This window comes from Gymnogyps californianus, chromosome 1, assembly GCF_018139145.2.
Source record: "Gymnogyps californianus isolate 813 chromosome 1, ASM1813914v2, whole genome shotgun sequence".
Lineage (NCBI taxonomy): Eukaryota > Metazoa > Chordata > Aves > Accipitriformes > Cathartidae > Gymnogyps > Gymnogyps californianus.
Window position 1 is genome coordinate 175,687,503 of NC_059471.1, and position 13,719 is coordinate 175,701,221.

A 13,719-nucleotide genomic window follows, 5' to 3' on the forward strand; every position below is an offset into this window, starting at 1 on the left:
TCCTTGTTAAGCTCGTGGTTTACTGTTCCAGAAACTGCCTGGTCATTAATAGATGACTCAGTAGTAACAAAACATATTTACCAAAGCCTATTACAAGAAACAGACTTACAGTTTCTAAACTTACTTCATTTTAAACATACATGTGCTGACAAAACACTATGAAGGTAACTTGAAAATTTCATGATTAAAAAAAAAAGTCTGTTTTTCTCAATTTCTTCTCCTCAAAAGAAATTGTAATATTCAGGATTGTACATGCTAAAAATGGTATATTTAAGGGAATCACACTTCTGTGATACTTTGAACTAATATCATTACAAACATATTAGCAGATTTACAGCAGATTCATGACCAACTGCAAAACAGCAAAACTAGTTTTAATCTTACTTCAGAACTTAAGGTCTGTCTTATTAAAATTCTGTTTTAAAGATTAATGAAAGTTTTAAAAAACAGTCCTTGCATTTAACACTATGTGGTATTACTGCTTTTAGTAGTATTTGAACTTAATACTACACAGTTGAAGCTTATATCGTATCAAAAATTATTTTCCAAAGCAAAACAAAGGTACGGATAAAGGAATGTATTACAGAATGCACTCAGATTTTGATTTAACAAAGTACAGAAAAAAAGTGTCATGTGCCGTGTCATGGTATTAAACAATGAAGAGTATTCTCACGAAATAAATTCATGCCATTCACGCATTTGATTGTTATTTCATATGCAAGTGAAAATAGGCTGCACTAAAAAATTCAAGTTCTAAATAGCTTTGAGATGAACGGTAACATGTAAATGTTCAGTGTTCTCATGCATCAATATATCTACAGTATATACAGAGGTTCTTTTAAATCAGTTACGGAGCTTTCCATAAATAGACAATCAAAGTGAGTAGATAGTACATATCGTGGCCACGTTACACTTCTGCTAAGGTACTAGAAACATGGAAATGGTGAAAGATAACAATTCTGAGTTAATTTTAAAATAAAACAGTGGTTAGCATTCAAATTTTTTTCTCTGGATATCTTCTAAAATTCAACTGAAATTACCATGTCTGGAAAAAATGTATTTTTCCTTCTAGCTTTTAGTTGTGGTAAAAGGAAAATAAAAATATAGGGTTGCTTCTTGTTAATACCTATTGCTTTCAGCTGCCATGGAAGTCAGAAGGATTTTGAAGGTGCACAGCACCTTGCAGAACTGCTTAATTAGTTACAGGACAAACGCTTGTATACATTCTATTAATTTACAAGATAAAGTATCCACCTGACTTAATTTTACATTAATAAGAAAAATATTACATACCAATTAAGACAATTGGTATTTTAATGGTTTTGATTTAATATATTTATTAACTTAGTTGTAACTGTATTAGGCACTCACTTGAGGTGACTAATACAACAAAAAGGACTATAATATAAGCAGCAAGACCATTCACTCTTTCACTTAACACATGACATCAAAGGAATACAACAATTTTCAGACTCATCCTGACAGCACTACTACTAATAATAAATTTGCTTAAACAAATAGTCTTCTCTGGGTTTACTTAACTGAGCAAGATTCTCATATTCATTTCTGTTATTTTGAATCCCATATATAAACAAGTTTAAAAGTACACTTGGGAAACCCTGTACCTATCTAATATTGTGGAGATAACATGAAAAGATTAATACTATTGAAAAAAATATTATTTTAAAACATTGTCTCAGGCTTCATAAACATATTGAATTTCTTGGTTCAATTTCAAGGGAAAATTAAAAGGAAATCTAAACTTCTCTCTCATTCGCTATCACTAATCTATATTTGCATGCTGTTCAAGACAGCTGGAGTTTGGTATTTAGGTGCAAATAATTTGTATGAAGAAAACCAGTTTTCAGAAAAAAAAATCCTATTATTTGTTCTGATGATCTGTTTCTCTTACCTTCCGCAGAAAGACCTTGGACATTTACGCCTCTGGCTGCCAGAAAGCTAAGGCAGACGTCAACATTCTCAATCTGCAATATGAACAGAAATAACAAGCAGCATAAGACTATTTGACAAAATGTAGAAATGTGGGGGTGGGGGGGGGGAAAGAAACAGCTCAGGAATGAATACTTTACATTCATCACATACTGCAGCTCTTTACCAAAGTTTAACAAGAATGATTACTGCTAATTGGGGAATTGATATAAAGCTTTCATTGTCCGCTTTGGTGCTTAAAAACAATTCATAAATGCCCAATCCAGAATGGCATGCTGGCAAATCAGCAACCCACCTACTTAACATAAAACTGGATTTTATACGCTACAAACAAGCAGCAATGAAAGCATCCATAGAGGATTAGACACTGAGTATATGTCTGGAGATGGGGGTGACTGAGCTAACTAAAAAATGTAAGCAAAAACCTCCAACAAATATGTTAGCAAAGGTAGTTCCTTGGGATGATGTAGAATTCTGTGAAATGATGTCACAGCAGTGGTTTATTCTCTATTTTTTTCCTTCAAATCTTATGCTAAATAATTTTAATTTATTTAATGTTTATGCTTCCCTGAAGAGTGCTTGCTTAGTGAAGGACACGGTGCTGACTTCTGTTGGTGGTTTAGAAGAAATCTGTAGTTAGCACAGAGAGCTTTAGATAAGAGAAGAACATGTAGCTTAATGTAGATCAATAAAAGGATAAAACTTCTGCATTTAAAATGAGTAATCACAGAAATAATTTGACTCCTTTCATGTGTCTATTTCTAACAGATTAGGGAGCCAGATTGTTCCAAAAGGTTCTCTTGAGTCACCATCCCCAGCTGGTTCCCCCAGTCCTCCCAGGATCTATGAAGCAAATACTCAGCTATAAATGTAAAATCTTTTAACTAACAACTGTATCTATAAATATGCTGCTAGGAAAACAGAAAAAATTATGTATAGAGAGGTGTCCTATGTCAAGTGCCTTCAACAGACTTGATTTTAAAATACATTTTTTAGGTTGATGGATTTTTTCAAGGCAATTAGGACCACAAAATAAAACAAAATGTTTAACAATATATTTTTAAATACTTATTTTCATTAGAGAACATTAAAAAAAGAAAGGAATATTCAACACCAAAAACATAAGGCTGCAGTAGATCAAGTCCATGCAGTTAATTTTATTTGAATGTTTACACATTTTACAATAGCTCATATTGACAGTTTTCAACCATCAAAACATGAGGGTAAATTCATTCCTTGAATAAAAGCTACTTGATCCTTGGCAGTATCTTTCCTAGCGTAGGAGGAGGGCCTTTTATTATTGTCATCTTTCTATGATTGTAGTTCTGTCATTATTCTCAGAAAGTGATGTTAGCTAAAAGGAATACAAATACACTTTTTACTACTGACCCTAGAAGTATATATTATGAGCTCACAAAGACTCTCTTGATCCACAGGTAGTACTTAGAAACTTATAAGCACCTGCAAAATTTTGAGATGCGCTTTTTAAGCATAATAAACTCCAAAGCATTAGTAAAAATATCTTTTAAAAAGTCTTTTCAAACAGTTGTTTTCAAGAACATGCTACCATTTATAGGGAATGATACATAATCTCTGCTGAATCTAGTAAAAAAAACCCCAAAACCCAAACTCTGCAGCTAACACTAACTAAAGTTACTCCAAAATTGGGGTTTACCATAAAGCTTTCATAAATCAGTTTGGTGGGTGTCACCAATTTGCACAGCTGTGAATGTGGAATAACCATCCTAAAATCAAGGGGGTCACTCCAACTCTGGCGCAGCACAGTAATTGCAGAAACTCAGGCATTAACTCTGTCATTTTCTTAAATGTTTATGTAGTTTTACACCATGAAAAAAACCCAAATAAACCAGGTCATTTCGTAAGGTGTAGAGATGTGACACACCTAAGTCAGTTGAAAGCTGGCTGCCCCTAAAATAGGAAGATCTGCTTCTTCCTCACCTCCTCTTCCTCCCAGGCTCGGGGCCCTGCCGCTGCCGCCTCTGCTGGGCTTCCGCGCTTCTCTGAGCGCACCGGGAGCTGGCTCCGCGCAGAAAACTCGCCCAGCAAAAAAGACAAACGTATTTTAGTCACTCCGGTTTCCCGTGCAGTCAGATGAGCACAGGAGTCAGCAGAGGGGAGGGCGCGTCCCAGCCTGAGTAAGGCATGGTTTGGGAGAGGGAAGGGGAGGTGGGAAGGAGGGACAGGCAGATGATGCCACACCTGATGGCAATGGCAAGGCACCGGGCTGGCTCAGCCCTGACCTGCAACTACACCCCTGCGTCAGTTGTGAAAATAATGCACACGATGAGAACATTTCTACTTGACCTTTAAGCAATGTCAACTACATAAGAAAACAATTTGAATGGAAATTTTCCTGTCCTGAAGAATTTAAAAGAAATGAAGATTTGTTTAGATATTAGCTGTATAACTGAGTGTCTCTCTGAACTTTCAAATCAACAATAATGCAGAATCAACTACTTCAAAGATGGGAAATTCTGCTCTACAACTGGAAGCCAAAGAAAAAGAAAAGAGGAAAAAAGAAAAAATCAGACTGATGTCAGTAGCATCCATCTCCAAATAACTGAAACAATATTTCCTAGCAGACCTCCTAGTATAACCAAGACATTTTTCATAATGGGCATGTATCCGCTGCAGTAGTTCTGGAGACCATAGCTATAAACAAAACCTAATTTATAGAGAATATTTAAGCCCTAATGTGCTGTGGAAACGGCTCAATATGTATCTGCAATACTGAATATTTAGTAAATAGTAAGCCTAATACATAAACCTTAAGATACATTTAAGGTGAAAAATATCCTATAGAAATGGCACCTGGTTACTTTACGTGTCTACTTCTACAGCATGTGTCTTTGAAGTCACATCTCTTGAACTCTCCGACAAAACTAGTCATTACCATTAATGCCAATGACTCAATATACTGCAGAACTACCAAGCAAATTCTGTTTTCCTCCGTAGTTCACCAAGAGAGCTGTAATAGAAGCCCTAGGTCCAAAGTCATCCTTCTTGGTGGTGGTGTATGAAGTAATAGCAGTGGCCAACTTTCAGACAATAGACTGTGGTTGCAGTGTTAGCCTTATAATAAAGTCTTGTTTTGACTTGTGAATTGAGCAAGTTTGGTGTGGCAACACACAGCCACATAATATGCTGAAAATGTCAGAATATGACTCTTACAGTCAGTTTTCTGATAATAAATGCAGTTACTATACAACTCTCAGGAACTTTTAGGAACTTCAATAAGACGTGCATTAATACATCCTTGGGTTATTCTCACTTTCTTTCCTCTCCAGTCTAGAAAACGTTAGCCTTAACATTGTCTCATTTTGAAGCTTTCAGTGTGTCTCTAAACATTGCTTTAATTACCTACTTCTTGCCTTGGCAAACCACAGTTATTCTTTGAACTCAAACCCGAGCAGCCCCAAACACTTTTTATTCAAACTGACTAACAGATGAGAGTAATTTTGCAATTGCAAAAGTTCTAAGAGATTTCAAGCAGCTTCCACTCCTCAATACTGTTTCAATCAAGAGTGGTATGAATCCCTGAAGTCCATGTTTATTTAAGTAGTTAGTGGTGGGGTTACTATACACTGGGGTAAACTCTTCCTAGAGCTGACACTGCATATGTAGAACTCTACCTGCTTATATATCAAGGACTGAAAATTTTGCAGCATAGCACTTAACAGATGCCAGACAAATTTTGTATCTTACATATGCCCACAATTTTGTAGTGAATTTTGCTTGCAAAAAGCACCAGTTTATAACAGAGATGATGTTCCTCATTAGTGTGAATAGTATAATCAGAATTACAAAGTGTTGTAGCAGAAGACATAGTTCATTACAGTACAGAATTCAGGATATACAGATTGATTCCAAATCTTACGTATCAAGGCACAGAAAGTGACTCAAATTTGCAAATTTGCTTCTATAGGTAGACGTTGCCAAGATCAAACTGTTGCTGAACAGCTCTCCATCGCTGTATATCCCCCAAATTTTTTGTTCCAAGGCACGTATTTTATATTAAAGTTCAAAAGAGTGGAAGAAGTGCAGTACGTTGAATAGCAGATCTGCCACATTAAAAGTCTTATAACCTATAAATGGGATAAAGAATTAATGATATAATAAACTTGCATTGCCATGTAGATATTTGTCCACTTAGCTATTCAATTAACCATGTTAAAAGTCAATCAATACTACATGAGATTTCTTTTCAGAGGTAAAAAACCCTTTCTCTGATAATACAATCACTTCCTTATCAAAACTCAAGAATAATACATCAGATTCTGAAATGTAGCTCCAGCATCGTGGGTGCAGATAAACTCAGCTAAGAGGATGATAATTTAGGAATTAAGATTTGTGGGCATCATCAGGTAGATAACACCATTTGATGTTTTTTAAATTAAGCCTACTGAGTTGTGCTTACAATATATTAAGCTTCTTTCATAAATCGAATCCTTTTAATATTGTTCATATACACAGCATTATGAAAAAAGCACCTGAAACACTTACATCATAAATACTAGTGAGCCCCAAGATATTTCTACACCCACATTTTAAGGGGTTCTATTCCAAACGATGATGTAAAAATAAGCAGCAATATCACAACTCTGATATTATTAATACATTACATGGCATACAGAGAAGACACATTGCAAATCTGCTGTAACATATTACATTGAGTAGTTGTGGGTAATCTGCTTTTGACTGGAAGCTATTTGAAATTTTACTGACAGAAATAAATCACTAAACCAGACTGTGGGACTTGCATGTAGATAAACAGTAGTACTTAATACTCAACAGTTAGCACTTACAGGAAGAGCTCATTTGTGGGACTGTACTCACCAGTGACTCAACATATAGAATATGTCTATTTATTATAATTATTTTTGCTGTTACTAAGATTAGCTTTCATCTCTTTTGTCTGGCAGACAACACTTTCTTCACTTCCAAACATAAATTTAATTGTGGGATGCTCAGAAGACAAGTAATGATGACTAATACAGCATTATGTTTTTCTGTATTTATAAGAAGCTCTGAAAAATACCTTGTTTTGACTAACTCTCTCTTGTTAAGTTTATGACAATGTCATTTACAAGAACATATAGCCACATACACAAGTTAGTTGTTATTTGTCTACTTTGAGCTGGATTCCTCCTCCTATTCCTCACCTTAATAAATATGACACCTTATTTTTACAGTGTTTCTATACATATATGCTCCTAAAATACTTTTGATTATTTTGGCAGCAAAAGTAAAACAGTAATTTCTGTTAGCACTTCATTCAGTGCTATCTTCTGTAGCTGTGTGTGTGTTTTGACATTCTGATTCATGACCCAAACCCCCAGATAACATTTGGCAAAGGATTTGCTCTGTATAAGTTTTCTAATGTTGCTGATGGCTGATTAGGGACACTCATGGAAATAGTCTGCCACAGAAACCCAGAGAGTCACATATATACTCACCTTCCAGAGCACAGAACTCCATAAAACTCTTCAGTATTCATTGCTTTTTTTTTTTTTTTTCAATACCAATATTAAATAGTACTCCTTTAAGGTTAGTATTGTGGCATGAGATATTCTGTGTCACAGTAACTGTATTTCAAACACACTTTACCAGCAAGATTTCTTCCTAAATTTCCCCAGAGTATTAACCTGAGTTGAGACACCTGTATTTGACTCCTTCTTTCCCATGGATATTCATTACTAACAAAATTTGTGGAGGTCAATGGATTTAAATCAATACAGAATTAGAAAATAATTTATTGTTATTACACAGCTCATTCTCATTCAAGTTCTGTAGCACTAGTAGAATCAAAATCAAATAAAAATACAATTCAGGCCTTACAGGTAGCATCCTGGACTCTAAATATTCACAATGCACATGCTGCATAAAATGAATAAAATGAAGAATGGAAGAGCAGATACTATTTGTCTGTCTGACTTTCACATGAACCGAGCACGGAATGAGACACGCTAGCTTTTGAGTTCTGGCTACTTTCTTAGTAGTAGGTGAAGTGCCAGTGATCTGGTCTTAATTGCAGGCTCTAAAAAGAACAGAGATTCAGGCAAGCAACTGAGATGCCTTCATGTGTGGATAAAAGCATTTTTGGTGCACATGTTGGAGCTGGTGAGAGAATGAAACTGTCCATGGTAGACTCAGTTATACAAAATGCTCTGGAAGAAACTGGAAAATATTTCAAGGTGGGCATGGCCTAAACTCTGATCTTCCCTCGCCTAATAGAGAACAATATGAGAATTGGTCATGTACACTCTCACAGATGCTTGTTTAAACCTCACACACACACACACATACTACCAAAAAGGTCTATTTTTTGGCCAAATGTATAGTCTTGCAGAACTTGCTACACCGAAAGCTGTTCTCAGAGATTGAGAAGGACAAGTTTATTTCACTTTCTGTTCTTAATTGACTCATCCATTGCACACATTGTGACTTGTTGACAACTCGCTTGTGGTGTGGGAAACACCCAGATTTTTAGTTTGCCTTGTAACTTTGTTCTGTCTGGGTTTTCTTCCCAGCTGGTTTCACTAGTTTGTATTCCTGTTTTGCCTCTCCTTAAAGTAAAGGGCTAGAAAGCTACAAGATAGAGATATAAAGAGAAAACGCTTGCAGTTCTATGCTGACATATGTTTTTATCCTCAGTTTTATCACTAAGATCATTTAACAAAGCCAGACTCCATAAACCAGACAGGTGGACATTCAGCTTTTTTCACTATGTACAAAATAGGCACAGGTCCAATACCTCCTTCACCAAAAACTAAAAATCAAACAACTCAAGGACTTTCTCAATTTCAAACAAGTGATAACTGAATACACTGCCTGCTGTTCTACTTACTATCATGCTTTCATTGTACATATCTACATGTACTATGATTTTGTCAGGCTGAGTATTGGGCCCAAACGCCCATTTGTGATCGCTGGTTTATACCAAGGAGGTTCAACTGAAGTCAAAAGCATTTTTCTAGATTAAAAATGATATACTAAAATGGATTACCCAGTCCAAAGTCTTTATCCCTCTGCCTATCCATTCTTCAAATGCCACATTTAAAACACTGTTTGGGAGTCTAGGTGATTCTTAAATGATCACTGAAACAATATTCAGTATTGAGAACCTCCTGTTGTTCTTCACTTGAAAACAGACGTTTGGCACACTTGAAGTTCTGCTCACCTCTTTAGAAAAATTTGCAAAGGGTAATACAATTAAAATATAAAAAATCCCTAATGCCTTTATAATTGTACATATTTTGTGGGACAAAATGTATCTAATCCATAAAAAGTAGGCAATTATTATTTATTTGTTATAACATATGGTAAGATTTATTTTAATTATTTATAAAAGTATCAATCAATAACCTCAATCATTACAAGAAACACCTATGCCATGCACTCCATTTGATTTGGCATTGTTCTTGATTTACCTGTTTTCTGTTAAAAGCTGTCACAAAAATTTATTTACAAAATTTTTTTAGTATTTTCACCACACTGTATTGCAGTATGTTATCCACAATAGCTGATTCCTAGGTATTCCAAAAGGGAGGATCCTGCTGCAGAAAACATTTTTTCTGAAATTTATCTCTACTATAGCTAGAACAAAAGAGTAGGGTTAAAGACTTTCAAAGGGAACAATGTGAAATAAATTCCTATGGGCTCATTTCACAAGTATTATAGTTGAACTGTAACAAGCTGTTTTCTTTTGATATTGCACAGGTTAAACTAGTTTAACACAACTGAAAACAAGCCACCTGCTTTCTTGTCACTTGCATATTTGAAGCTGGGTATGCTTATTAACATATATATGTGTTCATACTAAATTAATACTAAAAGATTTTTATTATTGAGCAAGAGTGTCTGAAAGTTTTATATTTCCATCAAGATTCCCTGTGAAGAAACTGTACATAGTATTATTACATAATAAAAAATACTTTTTACTACTACTACTACTACTTAATAAAAGACACTTTGAAGAGCAGAGAATACACCCAAATTATTCCAAATCCTGAAGTAAATGCAACGGGAAAAAATGTGGCCCAGAGTACCACAAAACTCATAGTGACCTGGCTGAGGAACCTCTTTAGCTTCAAATTTGCAGTCTCATCAGCAAGATGCTGATATGGCAGGCTGCATGTTGCACTGTTCCCTTGACAGAAGACTACTGAGACTGGGTGAAATTTGCCATGAATTCTCAGTTCGCCTTGTAGAAATGGGGGAAATTTGAAGAAAGGGAAAATCCACTAAAACTTGCAAAAGTACAAAGAAGAACAGAGACTTAAAAATCACATTATTTATGTTCTGATAATTTATTTCCCATGACCTCCTAACATGACAGCTTACTGCAATAATTTTTTGTAACTATACTGGAAGGCAATGTCAAGTTTCCACGGGTGGTGTAAATTTGAAAATCCACCCAGATAAAACAGGTGTTAGCAGTCCTGCTGGGAGATATTAAGTGTGTTCTGCTGACTTGCTGTTGCACGTGGCCTGTTACCTCACCCAGATGCAAGGCACATTCCATTTTCCTATGGAAATTATAATGCATTTCAGGGTGTTAAGAAGAATACACTGACACGCACACAGATTTGACTTAACTTCTTTCTGACAAACTCCTCATTACTTGCAATAGAATAATTTAAGGAGCATTTAATAAAAATAACTATCAGTGAACCATGTAACATCAGTCCAAAAAACTGTGCCAAACTAAGCATTGACTTTGCAATAAGAGACCATATATGCAAATTAAAAACTGATTTACTGGAGGCATTTGGGGAGAATTTTACCTTAGAGGATAATAACTACTGGTATGTAGAAGGCCTCCCAGGCAAAAATTTTTAGGAAATGATGCTGGAGTTATTTAATTATTAGTTATTTTTTGAGGAAAGGATGATGATGTTATTTAAAACTGAAATACCTTCCACTTCCTTTTCCAACAGATATTAAGGAACATGCATATCAAATTCTTCCAACATACACTCCAAACACGAAATATGACCAGTAAACCCAGAAATGTGAAAACAAATTAACTTCTCAAATACTTGGAGAATTCAACAGACATATGTACTGACCTGCTGATAAAAGAATGTATGAGGTCACTGTTGAGGTCAGAGTATGAGCTGGGGTGTGTATTGTTTTTAAGAAAATGCTACAGTGGGAAATGGATCCCTTTTGGCGTGTATTATTATCAGTCCTGTCAGGAACATGAAAGCGAGAATTGGTGTTGCAGGTTTTTCACCTAGTCCCTGACTGGGTGCTTGGAAAGCTTGGGGTGAACATGAGAGAATCTCTGTAATGTCAAATACAATTTGTTTGGTGTTTTTTCTGTTTGTACACATCAACAAGTTAACGAACAATTCAGTTATTCTAAATAAAGCATTAATCCTAATTATAATTTTTAGATGGCCAAACAGATCATTATAAACATCTGCCAGTCATTTTCATATAAAAAACAAAAAAACCCTCTATCCACAAACACCCCAAAAAACACATAAGAGAAGAATGCAAAATTTTACTCTTTTCATCTATGTAATGGTGTGATTTTGCTTCTCTTGTCTTCCTTTCTTACCCACTCTTCCTTCTGTGTCTTGTCTGCAATCTGCTCTACCCATTTCTACACAGTAGTCTCTAAGGCAGACATTGTAAAGCACAAAATACAACAATGGTGATTTCTGAAGTGTTTTTGTGCTGCTATAATAGAAATTATAAAAAGAAAAGGTTGGATTTTTGATTGGAATATAGTGCTGGATTTGGTCCTGAATAGACTCCCGGATTTGGATTCAGAAAACCACGAAAGTATTTCAACATCTTGCATGAATTTCTTAGAAAGCTAAAATATGACTCCACAGCAGCATGGATCAAAAGAAAAGACTAGGCAAAAGTTCTCTTTCAGAGTCTCAAAGTAACTCCCTACTTCAGTGCTCTCATCTCCACAGGCCTGTGGCCACCGCCACCGTGAAAGAGCCCTACACATGCACTAAGAACACAAAATTGAAGATAAATACTACCCTGGGAGGACGTTTTTTAAGGCAATGATAAAAGGAACTCTGTTTAAACACAGTGTTTTTTAAAGCAGTGCATCACTTTAGTGAGCCTGTCTACAATCTTTTTTTTAGTTATGCAACACTTCGGAGTCAGCAAGGTACAAACGTCTAAATATTTATGGAACTTGGCAACTTCCAAAAATTGGAGGGCAATGTGAAAATGCATGCTTCTTTAAAACAGAGGAGTTTCTCTCCATTAGGTGAAAAGAGAGTCTACAACAGAGTGTTCATTTACTAGATTTAATTAAACCTTTGAAAGCATTCCAGTTCTCTCCTTCACCACTATTTAGTACATAGCAACTTCATTTAGCTCATCAAAAAGAGTAGCTTTTAGAAATAAGGGCAATTACAACCAGTGATGGGATGAATCCTTTAAAAGATAGGTAAACAGGTAAACTATGGGGCATTTCACTGCATCTCTTGAACTTTGCAAATGGAATCCATCCAGATGCACTTTATGCTTTCTGAACCCTCCCTCTTGACTACTCCAGAAGTCATAATGCTACAGCTTGTGCAGGAGAGACACTGACAATTTGCTCCTATCCTTCTGGCCTTTTGATTTTATAAACATTCTGATTTTTTTAATTAGATAAATTTTGCATATTACCCTGAAAAATATTTATACATTGAGCTCATCAAAAGAAAAGTGATAAAATACTTGTTATTAGCAACCTCTAAAAGTATAGCCCAGAGATTTCTGTAGGTCTAAAGTTATGTGGCTGGTCCTCCAGCTGGAACTTAAAGTCCTTGGGAAGACATATGCAGGAGAGAACATAACATAAGTCACTGGTTTTCCTTTATGTTTAGTTTTTATCTTACTGACTCAAATTGATCTAAGCCCTGAAGAAAAAGACTCAAAAGAAACAAAATCGATGATGAATTGATGTCACAGGTTATTAACACTATCCAAATTAAACCAGACATCTTTAAAAGCCATAGGGATAATACGAAAGACTCAGATTCAGGCTTTCACTTTTGCTAGTGTACCTGAGCATTGTATTTTATACCATGTTTAGCATAATATACAAAGAAATATTAGGTCATTAGGTATATGTTTTCATACCATGCTTATAAACAGCCTTCACAGTTACCTATCTCTTTTCTGTATGCTCATAACCATGGGAAGAATTTTCCACTTTTTCACAAGATCTTCTGTCTAGATTCTCAGTCAAGGAAAATAAAAGCACCTGGAACCACAGAAGGCAATGGGATATCTGCTCTTAAGCTCAATAGGGCCAGGATTTTTTTTCTTGACTTCTTAGCCAAGTGTTATAATAGAAACATCAGAAGTGCCTGAGCCTATAAAATGAGGCCTTAACAAGCATTTACTGCTTGTTGTCACTTCACTTCCAGTTGTAGCCAATGAAGTGTGAAGTGTAGGAGGAAGCAATGTTTTAAATAGTTATCCAAGTGTTTTCAAGTTCCAAAATACAGCCAGCATTACTTGAAAAATAAGCATTTACTGGGCTTCGGAGGGACACATATCTTCACATACGTTAATTTATATGATATAACAATATAAATCTTTCAAAACTGTTTATGCTAAGAAATCCAAATAGAAGCCTTATATATACAAGAACTGTGAAGACACCCTTGCACATATGTTTACTGTGGAGTGTTGCTGCTGATCCTCCCATGAACTAAGTGAGAGCTTTTACTAAAAAAAATAATTTAAAGTTATTATTGGGGGGAATTACTGAGAAAA

At 35.4% G+C, this 13,719-nt stretch overlaps 1 protein-coding gene across 2 annotated transcripts in view; it reads right to left on the reverse strand.

Moving 5' to 3' along the window:
* NAV3 (neuron navigator 3) overlaps nucleotides 1-13,719 on the reverse strand; it is a 272,512-nt gene that overhangs the window by 162,814 nt on the left and 95,979 nt on the right. For both annotated transcript variants that reach the window (XM_050896725.1, XM_050896718.1), the window contains exon 4: nucleotides 1,913-1,985. In XM_050896725.1, coding sequence (XP_050752682.1) covers nucleotides 1,913-1,985 — 73 coding nt within the window. The remainder of the gene's footprint in view (nucleotides 1-1,912; nucleotides 1,986-13,719) is intronic.